Below are 20,031 nucleotides of genomic sequence, written 5' to 3' on the forward strand. Positions count from 1 at the left end.
GGTCTTACACTACCTTGAATGAATTTTGGCTTTAACTTTTCCCTAATTGTAAGTGTTCAGGTGAAAATATTGAAAACAAGAACAACTTAAAGTAACATGTTTCAAAAGAATACTAACATGTTGAAGTTGGTAACCTTATGACAGTTTTAGGCTACACTGACGGCTTGTTCTGTGTTACACAGATAATACATGAATATTTGCTTGTTGAGGTAGATAGCCAAGCCAATGAAATAAAGTCTCTTTTGTTGAAAGAACATAAATTTAAATGTAAGGTGGCACATGTGATACTATTTAAGTATAATACACTTTATCAGCCAAAATTTTAATTATTGAATGGAAATGATGAGGTGAACCATAATCACTAGACAGTCTTAACACACACTGGCTTAATTATTGCAAAACAGTAATACAGTTGTTACTTAGATTGCTAAGGTGCAGGGGTAATGTACATAAGAAGGCGGAACTGTAAGTAGTTGTATTGTGCTGTGTAAGTGACTACTTCACATAAAATATCACAATTTGTTCCATTAAAATCAATAGAGAACTTACTGAACTAGTAATGTAGCATGCTTTCCAGATTGTCAGATTTTCATCCGAAATAAATGAATCTAGTCAAAACTTAAAACAGGGTAGCCAAGATGGGGGCTTACGAATAAACCGTTGAGGTAAGCTCAGTTGGTAGATGTTACTTGTTTAATAGAGGATGTAATAGACATGGAGTAAAATTTGCTGGCTGGGTGCTAGAGCTTTGTAATTTACATACTTGCAGTAGACCTCCTATATCTATGCTCTGTTGAGGAGAATACATATATCAGATATGAGCTTTCTCCAAGAATTCTCAGAATATCCGTAATTTCTTTTCTACCTCGGGGGAAAAACTATTACCCTAACACACTGTACCATACACAAACTGGAGTCTATACCGCAATTTTTGCAAAGTTCTGTGACTGTTTTTTACCCCAGGCTCATTCCTGATTATATACATTCTCTGACATTTTCATTAAATCCTCAGATGATTCTAAATAGCCAAACAGTTCTTTGTGTGATTTGCATCGGACCCAGATAAAGATCACACAAGATTTGTTACACATACTTGCAGTACGGTAGATGATATGTTAAGTAGAGAACTTTTTCACAAATATTTTCATTTCTTTAATTCCTTAGCTATAGGAAGTCTAGTATAGCCTTGCAGACATTTGGCTGATTAGCTTCTGACACAGATAGAATTCAAGAAAGATGGAGAATGTCCACCTGGCAGGCGAGGACGAAGATATCTACTCGGGGTTCAACGAATACAATCCTTTCTTCGATACAGAGGTGAATAATAATAATAAATGAACTTATAAAGCGCTAAAATCTATGAAGTATTCAATACCGCTGTACAAACCCTTAAGAACGCCAACTTGAAAAGATGAGTCTTCAAGCAAGACTTGAACTGACTGAGAGTGGGAGAACTCCGCACAGATATGGGCAGACCATTCCAGAGCTTGGGCCCGGCTGATGGAAAGGCACGGTCGCCATAGGTTTTCAGTTTAGTTCTGGGAACAGTGAGAGTGAGTGTATTGCTAGAACGCAAGGTATAACGAGTATTGACTTGGAAGGACAGATCGTCTGACAAATAGGCGGGTGCCATTCCATGAATGCACTTATACACCAGGAGCAGTACTTTGAACTTAATTCTGAATTCAACAGGCAACCTATTGATATATTTTTAATTATGCCTATAGTTGAAGCCTTTGGCTAAAGTTTTGATAGTTCATCAAATTACTTCATTAGATTTCAAATGACCTGAATTTCTAACAACATTCAAAGGGAGAAAAAAAAAGAAAAAACAACTATTAACAGATTACAATACCAACTGCAGAAGACCTGTGTAGGTAAGTCTATAGGTTAAAGGACCTGACATTTCAAACCTGGCAGTACAGTATCTTCTCAGAGGCTAGACTGAAGAAGATCCAGCCAGGTTCGAAATGTCCAGCCCTCTAGCATATATCTTGTGGATTTGTTACAATATGAGTGAGAATACATGGCAAATATTTATAGTAGTATCAATATTCTAGTCTAGTTAATTCATATTGTGACCTTTGATGTCACATGCTGGTTAAATGTTATCAGTCAAAGTCATCTTGGATTCATAAATTGCATTCTTTTCATCCGTTTATTCGTAGAGGAATTTTGAAAACAGCAAGGAAGTTATTCAGTTATTTTCTTTTCATTTATGAATAGGGGTTAGAAAATGACGAAGGTTTCAAGCAAGCTGTCAAGACCAGTCATGGCAGGAGGCCTCCCGTAAGTACTTTCAGGAAACATGGCATGTTTGGTGATCTTAAAAATTGATTTTGGGGTAAATTTTGAATAGTTTCATAAACTAGAAAATATTTTAACTTTCAATGTTTACGTCATTCCTTGTAACATATATCTTCGCAACGCTTGAACTTTATTTATTTTCTTTGGGAGAAAATAGTGGTGTTAAGGAAGTAAAATAAAAAAATTATCTGTAACGGGCAAAACTGCTTTGAAAACTTGGCATGGGCTTTTTCTCCATGATGGATCTTATTTTGTGTAGAGGCTAGTCTCATATGAATTGAAGAATTATCTCTTTGAAGGAGCAACAACAGTTGAAACGTAAACAGAGGGATTCGGAGTTCAAGTTGGACTTTGGGAAAATTTTTAAAGCAATCTCTTTTAGTACCATAATTATTTCACTTACCTTTGCTATGAAATAAAAATTAAGTTTAATATGATATGTTGCCTTTATTTTTCCAGCCAATAGAGAAACATCTTGCATTTATAATAGGGCACTAGTGGGACTTGATAATTTAGAGAAATCAACATATTATTGCTTGCCCAGATGGGAACTATGAATTTTATAAATTGCCTCAGGTTCCACCCATGGATAAAAACTTATTTTTCTGGTGAGAATCTAAACACTAATTAGAACATTTATGTTAAAAATTATATTTTTCTAGCAGCTATCAATTGAGTGCTGTAGAGAATTAGTTATATGGTATAAATGTATATTCATGACTTTACATGGATCTAAATATTTTAAAATGCAGGCAATGAATATCAATAATTGAAAGCAGACATTGAGAAATGAAAAACAGTTTTCAGATTTTTTTTTTTCAACCTTTGATACTTTTCTCATTTTCCCATTTCTCTTCCATTATGTCAGTCTTTCTTTTAGACTTATCTAAGAGTTAAAGGCATAGTTTTTTCTCCTTAACATGATTACATATTACTCTGACATTTGCTTCCTTTTTTGCTTAAATTTCTTAGATGACTGCTGCGAGGAAGAATGTAAGTTACATGTCTATTGCAAATCAGGGTTGTTAAGTAATGGTTGACTAGTGATTTTCTTTGGGGGGGGGGGGGGGGGAACCAATACTGTTTCCGCCATTATACAAGATACAACATTTAAACTGTACTTAGAAAATTTCCAATTCGTTGTTGGATTAACGATTTCAGCTATGTATAAGAAGCTAGTCAAATCATTTGGTGACCCAGAACAAATATTACCTACTTTCTCTCCATTAGGCTAAGTGTAACAAGGAGAAATAAATCCTTTTTAAGTGTGCGATCTCAACATATACAGTTTGTCGTAACATATTTTGTTTCATTAGCTTGTTCTAGGTTCTAGCAATATGACAGTTTCACAGTGTGATGTGGTGCGCCAGTTTACTAATCAATATTCAGATATAGGTTGTTAATCTGAGAAAAGAAAGTGCAGGCAATTTGATAATCAGCAAAATATAACTTTTTCACTAGACTATCCTTTTATAAATGACAGATTAGATCAGTGCTCATGAAGCTTAAGCGATATTAAACAACAACAAATTAACAATTGTCTGTCCAATTCTAACAGAATTGTTATGTTTTGAGTGTAAATGCTTCATCTTCCTTTTCCTGTGGTTTTTATTTTTCTGACAGTTTGCCTTTAACAGGGCCCAGGTGGGAACTGCAGCTGGGGTAAGTACCGTGTACCAGCGGTAGAACCATCGTGTATAAAACTAAATCATCCTATCATGTTAGATTATAAGAACAGTTTGTCAAGTGAGAAACTGGTTTCTTCTCATGAAGCTGTACAGGTGTTTCGTGGATATGTGACACTGACAAATCATGCATGTCTTATTGTACAGAAGTAACCTGAAACTGTTACGGCAAACACATATTTGAAAGAGGTAAAACAACAATATTCTTGTAATCTTATCGCTCTTTAAATATTATGCTAATAACATTATTAGGATAATTCCTGCTGTATTTGTCATTTTGCAATTGTAGCAAACTATGATACCTCTGTTTTTAACAGAATAGCCAAACCATTAATGTTTGTAAGTTCTCTCCAATTGACTATTTTGTTTTCTCATTTTTGGTGGCACAGAATCGGCTCAAAACTGGTTTAACTTCATCTATGGGTCGTCCGACCACTGGGATTGCTGTGGTGAGTTGTTTGTGGTATTGTTTCTGAAACTGTATAGCTATAAATTTTTAATCTGAGAAGTATCTACCACACATTAGTAGGAATGTGTAAGTGTATCACAACCCCCTCCTCTCCCCCCCCCTCCTCCTTCACCAACCCATCCAACTGTTCCATTATCAGCTCAATCGCTACAATGGCATCATTCACCCTTCTTGTTGCCAGATGCATGCACAAAATATCGACAAATTTGAAAGCTTCATATCTTTGTCATACAAAATACAATCAGCATGTACTTTAAATTTACAGATGCAGAAAATTTCCAGCATCCACTGCATGGAATAACTTTTAATATAAAACTGCCTATGTGTTCTGCAGATTATCATAACTTTATTAAATTTTCATACTTGTTCTGACTTAATTTTGGATTCCGTTTTGTTATCAGGATGCGTCTGGAGCCAGACCAATGACAGCCGTGCGGGCTGCTGGATATTCATCAACTGGAAGAGGTGAGAATTATCAGAGACAGAATGAACTCATTTTTATTGATCGGATTCATGATGTGTAAAATATTGCTATGCAGCTTCTTTTCTTTTTCATCTTAAGTTTTATCGGGGGTTTTATTTTTGCAGTTGATAAACAAGAAAATGATTGGAAAGTGTTAAAAAAACAAATTAAACTGTTATTTAATGATTAGTCTTAGATAATTCCTTTAATCAAATTTAATGTCATTCCCAAAGTTGGAGGATATGAAGTTTGTACGACCAATAATTAATTTGTCATGACAAAAGCTGTTTCCTTACAACAGAAGTTAGATTATAACCTGAAATGTTTTGTTTTGAATGACATCTCACATATGGCAGTTTTGTCTTGAGAAAGTCTGACCTTTACAGAGAATACTTTAAAATAGTACAGAACTATGGCCACAAGAATAGTGTTATGTTGGTATTACGTATGGCAGGCTTGGCAGCATACATGCAATGCTGATCTTAAAAAGTTTGAAATCAGTTTTAATTTCCCTGTGTACATAGCATTTACTTTACAGTTAAAAATGACTTTTTTTGTTGGATATTTTCAGGGCAGGGGTTTGACCCCATGAACCAAGCATCCAAAGGGCCAGCGCCCCCACTAGAAATGAAGAACGAAGATAGGTACGTATTAAAGGGACTTCCTGATGACAGACAATGTAGAACTATTATTGTAAGAGGACAATATTCCACACTGCTAGACTAATTAATTAACCCCAATATCTTGTCCCTAACTCGAGATGATGTTGAATGTCACCTAGTTCGACTGGCTAATCCTTCAACTAATCCAGGAATACTTGAAATCCAGTTTAATGCACCACCGTTTTCTTGTGTTTTGGTTTTTTGTTTTTCTTTTAAATTGAATGCTAAATATTTATGTTGGTATATTGCAGCCCGGAGGAAAAGATTAAACAGTTGGAGAAGCAAGTCAACGATCTGATCGAAGAAAGCTGTTTCTCCAACAGCCGAGGAGAGCTTAGTTTGGTAAGTATGCCGTGATGGTCTGTCATGTTTTATGAATGCTACTTCGCAAGCCCCTTCCAATCTGATTATACCAGAGGACAGCTAAGTTTTCGATAAGTACTACATGATAGCGAGAGTCTGGGTGGATTACAGAGGTTTAAAAACATCCGGATTTGTGGATAGTTTTTAGACAAAGTCATAGAGTGAAAGAACATTCTCTCGGGGGATTTGGTTGGCCAGCAACTCCCGACTTTTAATGGTTAATTGCCTGAAGTAACAGTCCTTCAACCCTTTCTTTCTGATCTTACATTGGGATTGGGGTCTTTATCTTCAAAGATGGTACCTTTTTCATGTAGGTTATCTTTGACATGACTTAGATTATAAATGTGAGGAAAACCACACAACTTACAACCCTCCCCCCCCTCCCTACCCATCCCCACCCCTTCCCTACTAGGTGTAACAACTGTTCCTTCATACTTCAGGTAAAGTTAACAAACAGTGGTTACAACCTTATAGAAAGTAATCTGTTAAGTACCAATGTCTATGTGACCTCTTTGAAATGAGGACCATCTTTCTCTTTTCTCCATCTCCTTAGGCCCTTGAAAAGGCCAAAGAAGCCGGCAGGAAGGAGCGAGTTCTGGTCAGACAAAGAGAGCAGATTTCTGCAACTGAACAGATCAACTTGGATCTTACTTATTCTGTGAGTAAAAATACTTGTCAATATTGACAAAATGTATGCAATAACAAGTACAATGGCTACCTGTTTGCTCAGGTGGAAAATGCATATGCCTGCATTAATATATGAAAGTCAATACAGTACACATAGAAGATGTTTTTTTCAGGTGTGCTATGGCTTGGACTCTGTAAAATTGAACGCCAATTATTTAGGTTTGCTTCAAACAGTTTTGCTAGAAACATACATGCATTTGTTGAGAGGTTTTGATAACATTGGGAATATATTGTATATAAGTGCCAGACGTCCAGGCAGCCACCCTACTCACGAGACAGCCAAGGTTATCCAACTTGTCTGATAGACAAGTAGTCAAGTTTTCCAATAATGAGACAAATAGTCATCAGTAGAAAATTTCAGAAAGTTATCAATTCTTAAAAGTATGACAGTATTAATCAATTACATTTCAATCACATGTTTTTTGTTTTTTGTTTTGTTTTTTGTTTATTTTATTTTTTAGGTTCTGTTCAACCTTGCTAATCAGTACGAGTCAAATGAGATGTTTACAGAAGCTCTTAACACCTACCAAGTTATAACCAAGAATAAAATGTTCACCAATGCAGGTAACTAATAAACTCCCACACTCTAAAATCTTTCTAAACTTTGGGATATTCATAAAAAAACTAACAAATTGAATAACATCTATTTGCAATAGCTTTGATAATTTACCGCGATATTTTCAAAATCGAGTAAACTAGTTCATTTCTACACTCAGATAATCCGTTTGTTATGATTATAGTATTTAGTTCTTTCTCTGCAATTTGGTCTTTACTATCAGCTATTTTGTTACTCATATTTATATATATATATATATATAGATATACCTTTTTTTCCACCATTGATTGCTTTCTTACATACAAAATTGGCTTTAGTAGGTAATCAATGAAAATTTACACAGTCTCAATGATATATGTTTTATAAAAATACCAATTTTCGTTACAAACTTTCCAAATCGCCACAGGTCGGTTGAAGGTTAACATGGGTAATATTTACTACAAGCAGAGGAATTATCCTAAAGCCATCAAGTTTTACCGGATGGCTCTGGATCAAGTACCAGTCAACACACACAAAGAGATGAGGTGAGCTATTCAGTAAAAAAAAGTTTAAAAAAAGATAGGGAAACATTCCGGCCAATATCGCCCCCTCCACATGTGTATGCTATCAGCAACAGACAGGTTGATAGTCTTTGAAGAAGATCCTGCTAGGATCGAAACGTCAGGCCAACTTATATACACATTCTCCTACACAGGCTCTCTAGTGGATAAGCAGTTTGCTAACAGTTTTATTTTATTTTTATTTAGGTTGATAGATACACAGATATTAGGGAATAACTTACCTGTTATCACACAGCTCAGCAAAAATAAAACCTGCTACACGATTGCTAACATGTATGTCAGTGTTTGTGTACTGAAGCATCCTTTATCACGTATGTTATCAAAACTAAAATTCATCAATCTGGAAAATGCTACAACGAAATGTAAACAACAAATTATTATTCCCTGTGACAGATATTCAGACTTTCTTGTTTGGCTGAATATAGGGGACAATTTTGATTTTGGTTTGATGTGGAGAAAACATATAATGTTACTCAAAAAGTGCATGACCTCAGTAGAACTTTTTTCCAGGTTAAGACACTCAGCCAGATCAAAATGATATTTCTTATGACTTTTACAATTGCTGTCATAAACATTTGGTCATGCACTTTCATCATTTTTTTTGGTGGAAAGCGATCTTAAAGCAACAGAATGAATTTCATTTGAAAACTTACGTAACCAAATTTTCCACTGCTCACAAGATTTCACTCTGGTGGCTAGGATAATATTTTGAATGAATGTTATGAAGTAATTCTTTACACCAAAAATATGTAACAAAGTAGCTCTGGTTATTAGTTACCATAGCAATATGTGGCAACTCAAAAGCAACTGCCCATATTCTTATGTGCATTGTTTTCCTTCTTCTTTATTCTTTTTTTTTGTTAATTCAAAGGATTTTAGACACAACCAAATCTGCTGTTGACTGTTGTAGTCCTATATGTTCAGTGTGTGTTGATACATTTTAATTTGCAAACAAAGTTTCCCAAAGTGTTCCCATTCGTATTGACTGCTAAAGTGTCACAAATTGTTAAAAGATTAAATTTTCTCAAGTGAAATATTCAAACTTCAATATTTTTTTTTTGTATTGTGTCTAGGATCAGCATCATGAAAAACATAGGCATTGTGTTTGTGAAGATGGGCCAATATAACGATGCCATCACTTCGTTCGAACACATAATGTCGGAGCAACCAGATTACATAACAGCCTTCAACCTCATCCTCTGTTACTTTGCATCAGGAGACAGAGAGAAGATGAAACGAACATTCCAGAGGCTGCTGCAAGTTGACCTGGATCTGGAGGATGAGGATAAATACCTTCCTCATCCCGTAAGCAAAAAACTTTTATGATTTCTTTCTTTCTTATCAAAATCTAATCAAGTGAAAAATCTTCACCAAGCAGTGTTGGATTTTCAGGAATTTGAGAAGGTTGTCCGAAGGACTACCAGTTTCAAAGATTTTCAAAGATTTGGTAGTCCTGCAAAAAACTTGGTAGTCCTTCCAAATTTTTCCACCAAAATTGAAAATGATAAATACAAAAATAATACAAAACAAAACATTTTGGTGCTCAATCTGATTGTGTCAACCAAAGCTTTATTAGTTTAGCATATAACCATGTTATTGTGTACTGTTTTCAAATAGTGTTTGCACCTTTTTTATTACCCGAATACCCTACGCAGTGTGATTTATTTTGTTTTTTTTGTGCAAACCGCTGGTTAAGGAAGATTTTCTCATTGTGTTAGGCTACCATGTGGTCGACACAACATTTTGAAAGATTTGGTAGTCTGACGTAATTTCTACTTTTCTCACCAAATGTAGGTTTCGTATGAAGTCCAGGATTGTTTAACAAGTTTTAGATTGTTTATCAAAGATTAGCACTTTTATAAAAAAGCTTTATATCTTTAGATTCTCATAGATAATATTTCTTATCAAGTCATCATTTTCCTGCACACGTTGACGCTTTTTTCTTCCGTGTTTGCAATATTCTTCCCCAGTTTATCATTTCTCTTACCATGGTAACTAACATTTTGGTCACCAAGTTTCAATCTATTGGGGTTCTTTCTGAGTAAGGATTTTTCCAGTTTTTTTTTCCACTTTCTGTTTCCAAATGAGTCAGAATGTGTTTGTTGCATAAAAGTTACGGGGCCTGACATTTCATTCCCAGCACTGGAGAACAGAAGGAAATCCTGCTATATATCTATATATATATATCTATATATATATATCTATATATATCTATATATATCTATATATATCTATATATATCTATATATATATATATATATATATATATATAGATATAACTTCTCCTATACATGCATGCTTTATTTCAGAAAAGAAGCAATTTTGTAAAATGTTGTTCTCTCTTTGAAAAAGAGTTATTGGAGTCAATATTATACGATCCAACTGAAAAAGTCTTTCAGCTGAATGAACTATGTAATTCTCACACTTTACTTTATAATTTCTGTTTTTCGTTTGCCTGTCATTCCTGCAGGAGGACAAACATGCTAACATGGTTTTGGAAGTCATCAGAAGTGATACACTAAGAGAGCAAGAAAATGAAAAGTAAGTTTTTAACTCCAGAGTTGGCAGGTGGTTTGGAGGGTGGTTTACTTAGGTTTGAGGGGCATAGTACAAAGGATATGCATATTGTCATATTTTTCTACCCTTCCACCCATCCCCCCCCCCCCGCATATTCCCCATGCTTTCCTTCTCTTCACCCTCCCAATTCCTAAATCTCTATCTCAAAAGTTGTACATTAAGAATACTAGACAATGCAAGTTGATAGACTCATAAGTGGCTGATTTTATATATTTGTGTTTCGCAGTAAGGAAAGAATTATAACTGAATTTTCCATCTCTGATGTTTAAAGCCATATCAGAATTTATCTGAACTATTTACTAAGCTCCTCACTTACCAGTTTCCTCTCTGTTATCCATATCTACATAACGATAATGCTGTTCTGCCTTACCTCCATGTGCCTCTTCACCAAAGGAAACCAGCTTACCTGTTGGTCTCTCTACTCATCACCAAAGACGTTCTCAGGGGGTTGGGGGGGGGGGGTACCATCAAAACAGAGTTTCAGTATTTTTTGCTCCCAACTTATTTGATAACTTTAGGCTCTACCATCTACCTTTTTAGAGAGCGTGGTGGCCAATTGTCTAAGGCGTCGGACTTGTGATCCAAGGATTGCTGGTTTGATTCATGCCTAGTTCATTGCGTTGTGTCCTTGGGCAAGATGCTTTATCTCACTTGCCTCTCTCCACCCAGGGGTTAAATGGGTACCTGTGAGGTAACTTGTCATTGGGCGCAGTATATAACTGCTGCCACCTGGAGGGATTGTCTCTGGGACAGGTGATCATTGACCAGGGATAATATAACGTCTGTAAAGCGTTTTGAGTTCTATCGCTGCCAGTGTAAAGCGCTATATAAAAATTAAATATTATTAAATATTTTTTCTCTATAAAGAAAATCTGCAATGGAGAAGTGTGTGATGGCTGCAGCCAAGCTGATCGCCCCGGCGATAGAGCAGAGCTTCTCGGCAGGCTTCGACTGGTGTGTAGACTGTGTCAAGCAGTCCCCTTACACAGAACTAGCCAACGATTTAGAAATCAATAAAGCTATCATGCATCTGAAGAAGAAAGACTTCAGCCAGGTGAGATTTCCATCGACCAAATCAGTTGTCTTTGCTGAATGTTATGCCCATATATTTTAATGTTTGTCTCCTGGAAGTTGTTCTGCTGGATGTTGCTGATGATTATGTTGCTGGATGTTGCTGATGGATGATGCTGGATGTTGTTCTGTTTGTCAAGTTTCTGTCTGTCTGTGAGTTTATATATATCTGTTTGGTTGGATGAACATAAAAAGGAAAAAGTATGGTTGTGATTTATTGGTTTGTCTTTCTGCCTTTGGGAACTAAATGGATAATTTAGATATATATTTTTTTCATGTTCAGACAACATTCCATCTAAGGTTTGGCTGTCTTTTCATAACTAAACCTAATAATTTTCTCTTCTTATCGAAATCTTGTCTTCAGGCCATTGATGTTCTTAAATCCTTCGAGAAGAAGGAATCCAAGTGCGCCTCGGTCGCAGCGGTCAATCTATCGTTTATTCATTTCCTGCAAGCTGAATATTCAGCGGCAGAGAAGTACGCTGAGATGGCAATGACCTCTGACCGGTACAATCCTGCTGGTAAGCTGATGTCATCTCCACCTCTTTGCATGGTTTGACAAAACTAATATGAGACAGCATGTTTCAGGTTATGTTGAAAAGTTGTCATTTTGGTTTCCCTGTTTCTCTCTGAGTGTGAAAGTTAGAATCACATGTTACAGTCGATAAGCAATAAAACAGTGTTTAGATTATCCAAGATGAATAAGATGTTCTTCCTGGTTCCAGTGTATCTAAAATGCATGGGTGAGGAGACTAAAAAGGATGCATTCATCCATATCTTAAATGTTAAGAGAATATATAACTAACTCTTCCCTAACTTAAACTATATTATAACATTGTTTGCAAGTCTCGTCCTGGTCAATATCATATCAGGTATGCAATCAGGAATAACTCTATCAAGAGGAAACACAAAGAGAAAACACAGAGAGAAAACACAGAGAGAACACACAAAGACAACCTGGACTGAGCAAGACTAAGCAAAGTTACCTTTCAGCCAGTTTCCTAGATTGGTGACCATTCTGCAACAAGGGTGTTTGCAATATGTAAGATGGATAAAAGGAAACTACAATAAATGGCATCATGTAATACAGCTATTCCATGAAAATCCACCCACATCACTACCATCAACACATCCCTCACCTCCTTCCTCCACCCACCCCTACCCCTTGATTCTAAAGAAACCAAACATATTTGAAACTTAAAACATATGTCAAGTAATCTACCTTTTAATTTTGTACATATTCATGAAATGTGTATAAAAGTAATCAGAATATTGAAATCAGTTTCAATTTTTTTTCTCTAGGACAACCAAAGACAACTTTTTCCTTTATAAATATATTTCTTTATAATAATTCCATCAATGATCTTCACATCTTGTATAGTAGATGATATCTGTTTGTTGTTCTTACTGTTGTTCTGATGTCTTAGTTTTTATTTCCTTACTACTTCACAGCTCTGGTCAATAAAGGCAACTGTCTCTTCATAATGGGGGATCTAGAGAAATCCAAGGAATTCTTCATGGAAGCCCTGAGGACAGAGGTATCTTGTACGGAAGCCTTGTACAACCTTGGTATGTGACAAATGTAGCATCATCTCTTAAAATCAGTAACATCTTCTTTGATGCCATCTAAATGCAAGAACCTTTCTGGTCTTTTATGCTTTCCCTCAAATATGTTATGTTCTGTTTTATTATTTCATAACTGATGAAATCTCATATGCAGTTGTAAATAAAGATGTTTTATTTCGTAAAGAGATTTTTCTTTGTCCCCAAGATCTTTGTCCCTTCTGTTACTGTTACTTGTCATTTAGCCTTTGAAGTAGATCCTGCTAGGATCGAAATGTCAGGCCAACTTATTTTTACACATTTTGTAAAGAGGACAGGGTTTTAGAGTATATAAGTCTTCTTTGAAAATATTTTTATTTTTTATTCATATGCAGTCCCAATCCTGGGAAGCTTTCGTTAACAATAATAATTTTATTTTAACTGATAATATCAATATTTTGTAACCCTGTAGGTCTGGTGAATAAGAAACTCGGTCATCTAGAACCAGCGCTGGAGTGTTTCCTGAAGCTTCATGCAATACTTCGGAGCAATCCTGAAGTTCTTTTCCAAATAGCCACAATGTATCCTTTTAATGTACTGTCAGTTATCAGTGGACACCCATCAGTGAGGTGAAAAGGAATGGGTTTTTTCCATCGACCCAGATATATCTAACTACATCAAACGCTGCCATTAATGTTTTCGAGAGACTTTTGCTGTGGCAAGCAAAGTTAAAACTTGTACCGAAGAGATATGTATTCCAGTTGGTTGGAATCCCCATCCATTTAACCTCTGGATTATATTTTTTTATGGTTAGTGGAAGAAACTGTAAAAATATACTGTATGCCTAGTTTTGATTTCCTTACCTGTGTAATATCAGATATGACATGTTAGAAGACACGCCACAGGCTACCGAGTGGTTCATGCAACTGATCGGTATCGTGCCGACCGACCCCTCCGTTCTATCTCGTCTCGGAGAGCTCTACGATAACGAAGGCGACAAAACTCAAGCCTACCAATACTACTTTGAGGTAAATCCATCAGACATCACATTTCAACGTCAAATATGGCCCTTGACATTAGCCAGCATAGGGGTAGACAAAACATACAAAAAACACTGTGTCAAAAACGAAAGCTGCAGCAGCTGCAAAATGCCCTGCAGCAAGGCCGTCTGAATATCAAACAATAGAGATTATTTTTAGAAGACCAGCAGTGACTATCATATGGATATATTTTTATATTAATATTCAAGCTGCGTCCATTTTATTTGTCGTATTCATATTTTAAGGGGTTGTGTCATTTTGTTACTAAAATATAAAAATCTTTTTTCTTTTTTTTTAGGAATTTCACTGTAAATCTATATTATTTTAAAAATTATTCCTCCGTATATCTATATACTTTTTTTTTATATTAACATTTAAGCTGCATCAATTTTATTCTTCATATTCATATTTTAGAGGTTTTATCATTTTGATGTCATTGTAAAGCGCTCTTGAACATGCTTAAGCATGAACAGAGCGCTATATAAATTTGGTAAATAATAATAAAATAATAATGTGAAACTTAAGAGCACAAAAGATTTCACTGTATGCAGCTTAGCTGCATATTGCTGCAGCCCCCTCAGCATCTGTCTTTGCACATTAGTGCCTAAATGGTGCCCTTTTCGTTATCTTTCAGTCTTTCAGATATTATCCATCAAACATTGAGATTATCGAGTGGCTCGGGGCTTACTACATCGACTCTCAGTTTGTGGAGAAGGCCATTCACTATTTTGAGAGGGCGGCAGTCATTCAACCTAACAAAGTGAAATGGCAGTTAATGATTGCCAGCTGTCACAGAAGAAGTGGTAAGTCCTATTTTGTATTGATGTTGGCTGTTCGTTACAGCAAAGTCTCAGGCTGATTAAATATAATTACTTTTGCATTTAAAACTCAGAAGGGATGGTCCAATCATCATAAACAATATTGACTGGAGTGAGTAACAGGAGCTGATAATAGAAACAATGAAACCAAGCATCTGGGAGGCTGTGGGTCTGAGCCATTGCTGGTCAAAGTAAGGTGGATTCTTTCGTCCAGGAGGAATCCACTTTTTTTCCAGATCTGAAATGGTCATCCACATTGTAAGAACAATCCAAAATAAGCCTAGATACCTTAAATTGGTTTAAACCAATTGCCAACCGTCTTGAAGTGTAGGTTATAAGCCATTTGGCTTTATCCCACATGCATGTGGCTGCTTAGTATTGTAGAGTAGCATCCTTAGTGGTTAGTATCATAGAATTGCTGCTTAGTATCGTAGAGTAGCATCCTTAGTGGTTAGTATCATAGAATTGCTGCTTAATATCGTAGAGTAGCATCCTTAGTGGTGAGTATCATAGTATTGCTGCTTAGTATTGTAGAGTAGCGTCCTTAGTGGTTAGTATAGTATCACAGTATTGTTGCTTAGTATTGTAGAGTAGCATCCTTAGTGGTTAGTATCATAGAATCGCTGCTTAAGTATCGTAGAGTAGCCTTCCAGGCCGACGTCTACCCATCTGTAAGTAAATCTGCTATTATTTCACCATGCTGTTCAAAATTCTGCTGATTAATGAAGCCTATTTTATATATGTGTGTTTTCATTTTTATTTAGTTCTGTTTTATCATCACTTTATTTCTTTAACAGGTAACTACCAACAAGCATTAGAGACTTACAAATACATTCACAAGAGATTCCCGGATAACATTGAATGTGAGTAATGCTTGTGATTTGAAGTGATCATTGCATATGCAACCGTCAGTGGTACCTGTATCTAACTTGTCGCATCTGCTCTTGTGCATCTTCCCTTCATCTTGTTCTTGATCAACATTTAAAATACTTCAGGTTAACGGACAATGTGCAACAGAATAACAATTCACATTACTTTGTGAAAACTCAATCTCAATGTATCAAAGTTGTATTGTAAATCTGTTAAAGGTTATCATCAAATAAACCATTTTAAGCTGCTAAAGAAAAGGAGAATTTTGTGGTTTATCTGTGTTTTATTGGATAATTTATTATTCCTCATATTTTGTATTTTCTTCTAGAGGTTTGTACCTTCTTGTGCAGTTTATTGCTAACTCTCTTTTTTTTTTTCAACTTAAGTCAGGTTTTTTTCCTTTTCCCCCTAGGTCTTAAATTCCTTGTTCGTCTATGCTCCGACTTGGGGCTACCTGATGCCCAAGAGTATGCTACTAAGTTGAAAAAGGCAGAAAAGGCCAAAGAATTGAGGGAACAGGTTTGTCATTTCCAATCTCTCATTGTTAAGATCTTCGTCATGTAGCAACAAAGCACAGAACGACAGTATCTTTGTTCCAGCATTCCCAGCCACTTAGACCATATTTGATGTAACTTTTCTTTCTTTTTTTTGCTTATCCTCTCAGAGAGCAACAAGTGGCACAGGGAGCAGATCCGGTAGTGCTCGTAGAGGGGTCCGAGGAGGGGGCAGTGCAGGTACGTCGTTTTCATATTTTCAGCCTTTGGTGTGGAAAAGATGTTAAAAGATAAAGAAGAAAAGGAGGAATTGAGGGTAGAATTTTTCTTGAAAGGAAGTAAAAAATTCAGAGATTTCAATCAATTTAGACGGAGAAAGAGTATCCTTAATTTACAACAAAATTTCCCTTCCTTTTATTTCGCTTCATCTACCATAGTCTAGGGCACGTTTTTAAATCTCACATGTAGATAGGAATGTCAGCTCAAATATGCATGAGGAATTATTGTATTCAAATTATGGGAAATATTGTAAGCTAAGCCAAAGTATTATTTGGATATTTTTGGGGTTCTATGCAGTATTTTGTTCCAGATATATCTTTTTACAAACATATCCATAACTGTGAAAAACTCTCCGTTACGTACTTGATCAAGCATTGTATTCTTTGTTATCATAAATATCTAGCAATAGCAACATTAAATCACTCATGTATGGCAGAAAACACATTTATTACTTGTTATACTTATAAATGTATGTCTTATAGTAATATTTATACAGTTATATCATCTTCAACTAAACCAAGGTATAAAGTGTATATTTTAGTATAAACTCTATCATCCCAGCATTTGATCTGCTAAGGAACACTTGTGGAAGGAAAGAAATATATAAGGGTGATCCCCCTCACCCACCCACCCCCTCGTCAATTTATGAATGATCCTGGTGTCTTTCAACAGAACTGACATTATTTTAGAAATAGTAAGGGAATGTTCGTATTGCTTAATGTCATGAACAAAATAAATTTGTGCTAGTGTCAGGGTGATTTGTACCTCTTTGCTGGTGTTTCAGCTCGCATATTCACTATTTTCTGTTTTGGCTTGGATGTATAACTTACCTCCAAAACAAATTTAGATGGAAATATGTAAAAACATTTTTAACAGTCAGAAAGTAAAGTAAAAGCACTTTCTGTCATTTGAAGCTCAAACCCAAACAGGGAGAATTTCAAGTTTGAAAAATGGTATCAAAATTTCAAACTGTGGTAGAGAAAAAGTTGATCAGACTTTTAAGTTGTTAAATTAACTGAAAGGTATGTTTATACTAATTACGAATAAGAGCACGTCGGTTGAAACTTGTTTCTTATTAATAATAACCGCTCTGATTTTTGTTTTTGCTTTCTTAATTTCTTTACTTTGTGCTGTGCCAACACCCTTACTTAACATCCCTTCACTAATCAACTGTCCTGCTGTGTCTACCACTTCCTTCACTTCACCCCTGCACGGTTTATAACCTCTGACCTCAGATGGTGAAGATCATCAAAGAACCGGTAGTGCCGGTAAGTGGGAAATATTGTGGGGGAAGGGGTGTTGTAAAGTTGACTAAGTTGCCACATTATTGTCACATTCATCAAATTATATATTTTGTCCATATTTCCCAGTTGCGTTGCGAAGAAGTGTGAGCAAAGTTAACAGTCTAGTAACTTTGATGGATTTTGACGAGAAAGGAGTCATCATCTGCAAATTGATCATTTATTTTTTTGTGAAGTTTTATCACTATTTAATATCTCCAATGCAGGAAAATACTGCAGAAAAATAATTTGATGATTTTTTTATTTATACATCATTTGTTTTTATTTTATTTTCAAAATTATGCGATTGTTAACTATTGCGAGCACACCAATGCAAGAAAAATGTCATTGTGATTTTTTTCCCCCCCCCCTGTTATGTGATGTCACTCTACCTGCTCCCATAGGGAAACAGAAAAGTCCCATATTATCACATTAAGTTTGCATGTTATAAGTAAAACTGACTAATACCTGTTTAATTTCTTAATTTATGTTACCAGTTATTAATCATAACCTTATATACTGTATGTCTATGTCAAGTAAAAAGACCATGGTAGAATCATAATATCCATTTTGACCCACTTTCATTTAACTTCAGTGACTAATTCCTGTGACTATTTTTTTTCTTCCATTTATCCCAACCCCATCCTCCCCCCTCCCACACTAGGGAAAAATTTATTCGGTTTCCCATTACAAAATGCTGTGCAAAACGGTCCATTTCCTATACGAATGCAAAGTTGCATGGCATATTTGCTTTACACAGGAACACATAGTATGTTATAAGAGAAGAAATTCAGAACCACCAAAACTGCTACAACAAAATTTGAATACTAAATTATTCCTCCATATTTGGTTTGTTCATTCATCTGTATCTTAAGCTTGCTACATTTCATCATTATTTGAACAGCATTGGCCCTCATCAGTATCGGCCCACAGACTGTAGAGAGCATTGGCCCGCATCACATATCGGCCCAAAAACAGTAGAGAGCATTGGCCCTCATCAGTATCGGCCCACAGACTGTAGAAAGCTGAAATTATTGAAAGTTTTTTTAATTTGTTTGGCACAAAATTTTAGCACAATAAGAAGTGCTAGGCATTTTCAAAAAGTACTTTCCTAGAAGCCCTCTTCTTCAAAATTATTCCCAGCCATTTGTAGTACATTATTGAATTAGACAACTCCATATCTCACATTGGGTAACAACTTTGACAATGACAATAAGGTACTTGTTAAAACATTCTAGCATGGGTGACTATTATTTGACTAGCATATATAGCATAGCATATTTGGGGGCAGTACTGGTGACCTTTAAACATGCCTTCCAAAACCTCCAAGTTTATTTCTCAGACATGGAGGAGTGCTCGGTAATAGACAGTTAAGTTTCTCTGCAAGGCACTGTGTGGAAAAGAAAAGCTGCAGCAGCTGCAAAATCCCCTGCAGCAAGGCTGAATCAATGTTAAACAATTGAGTATATCTGTGCAGACCCAGCACTGCCTATTGTGTGAAACTGCAGTGCCTATTGTGTGAAACTACAGTGCCTGTTTTTTGAAACTGCAGTCCCTATTGTGTGAAACTGCGCAGCACAAAAGATTTGTATCCTACACAGCCTGGTTGCAGGATGCTGCAGCCCCCCCCCCCCGGCAACCTATTTTTGACATAGTGCCAAAGGATCACATGCTTTGAGGATGATAGTGCAATACTTACTTGAAGCTTAAACACGAGTGACCATTTTTTTGATATTCTAGCATATTTGGGGGTATTTTTTTATGAATAATATTCCTTCTCTTCTTTCTAATCCTAAATCAAGGTTTGGTTTCCTGATGTTACTAATCTATTGTAATTTACTCCTCTATGGTTTGTTACTGTCTTTAATTTGCCTAACATTACCTGTATATCTGTATATATTGAGGGCTCCTCTGGAAAGCAGTGCTTCTGCACTGAGTATGACTACCCTCATTAAAGATGAAAATAATAAAAAAAAATTATAAAAAAAATATCATTGAAATTAAATCTCATCCTCTCTGGTATGATAATTCATTAGAAAAGATTTAGTTAAGACCCCTCGATACCAATGATTTTTTTTGTTTTTTTTTGTTATCCTTTCCAGATTCTGGCCGTGGTGGTAGCGGTAACGATAGCAGACAGAACAGTGGTCGTGGCAGTGCCCGACGTAGCGGTCGTATGAGAGCCCAGCTGCCAGACGCAAACGGACCTTATGAAGTTAATGACCAAAATGTTGGTAAGCAAACCAGATGGCAGGCGACCATTGCTGATGTATTCAAACACTTCCCATTTTAACCAGTTAGTTGTGTT

At 35.9% G+C, this 20,031-nt stretch overlaps 1 protein-coding gene across 4 annotated transcripts in view; it reads left to right on the plus strand.

The window, feature by feature from the left end:
- The window catches only part of LOC139962647 (intraflagellar transport protein 88 homolog), a 33,203-nt gene that overhangs the window by 991 nt on the left and 12,181 nt on the right, over positions 1-20,031 (plus strand). For 3 of the 4 annotated variants that reach the window (XM_071962809.1, XM_071962807.1, XM_071962808.1), the window contains exons 2-25: positions 1,165-1,317; positions 2,227-2,289; positions 3,280-3,300; positions 3,931-3,969; positions 4,382-4,441; positions 4,863-4,926; positions 5,496-5,568; positions 5,838-5,928; positions 6,503-6,607; positions 7,098-7,200; positions 7,599-7,716; positions 8,826-9,057; positions 10,223-10,293; positions 11,197-11,383; positions 11,765-11,921; positions 12,853-12,969; positions 13,415-13,523; positions 13,820-13,970; positions 14,617-14,785; positions 15,598-15,663; positions 16,083-16,189; positions 16,335-16,404; positions 17,679-17,711; positions 19,826-19,957. In XM_071962809.1, the coding sequence (XP_071818910.1) occupies positions 1,237-1,317; positions 2,227-2,289; positions 3,280-3,300; positions 3,931-3,969; positions 4,382-4,441; positions 4,863-4,926; positions 5,496-5,568; positions 5,838-5,928; positions 6,503-6,607; positions 7,098-7,200; positions 7,599-7,716; positions 8,826-9,057; positions 10,223-10,293; positions 11,197-11,383; positions 11,765-11,921; positions 12,853-12,969; positions 13,415-13,523; positions 13,820-13,970; positions 14,617-14,785; positions 15,598-15,663; positions 16,083-16,189; positions 16,335-16,404; positions 17,679-17,711; positions 19,826-19,957 (2,419 nt within the window). In that variant the 5' untranslated portion in view covers positions 1,165-1,236. The remainder of the gene's footprint in view (positions 1-1,164; positions 1,318-2,226; positions 2,290-3,279; positions 3,301-3,930; positions 3,970-4,381; positions 4,442-4,862; positions 4,927-5,495; positions 5,569-5,837; positions 5,929-6,502; positions 6,608-7,097; positions 7,201-7,598; positions 7,717-8,825; positions 9,058-10,222; positions 10,294-11,196; positions 11,384-11,764; positions 11,922-12,852; positions 12,970-13,414; positions 13,524-13,819; positions 13,971-14,616; positions 14,786-15,597; positions 15,664-16,082; positions 16,190-16,334; positions 16,405-17,678; positions 17,712-19,825; positions 19,958-20,031) is intronic. The other variant, XM_071962810.1, reaches the window with a different exon arrangement.

This window comes from Apostichopus japonicus, chromosome 21 (genome assembly GCF_037975245.1).
Source record: "Apostichopus japonicus isolate 1M-3 chromosome 21, ASM3797524v1, whole genome shotgun sequence".
NCBI lineage: Eukaryota > Metazoa > Echinodermata > Holothuroidea > Aspidochirotida > Stichopodidae > Apostichopus > Apostichopus japonicus.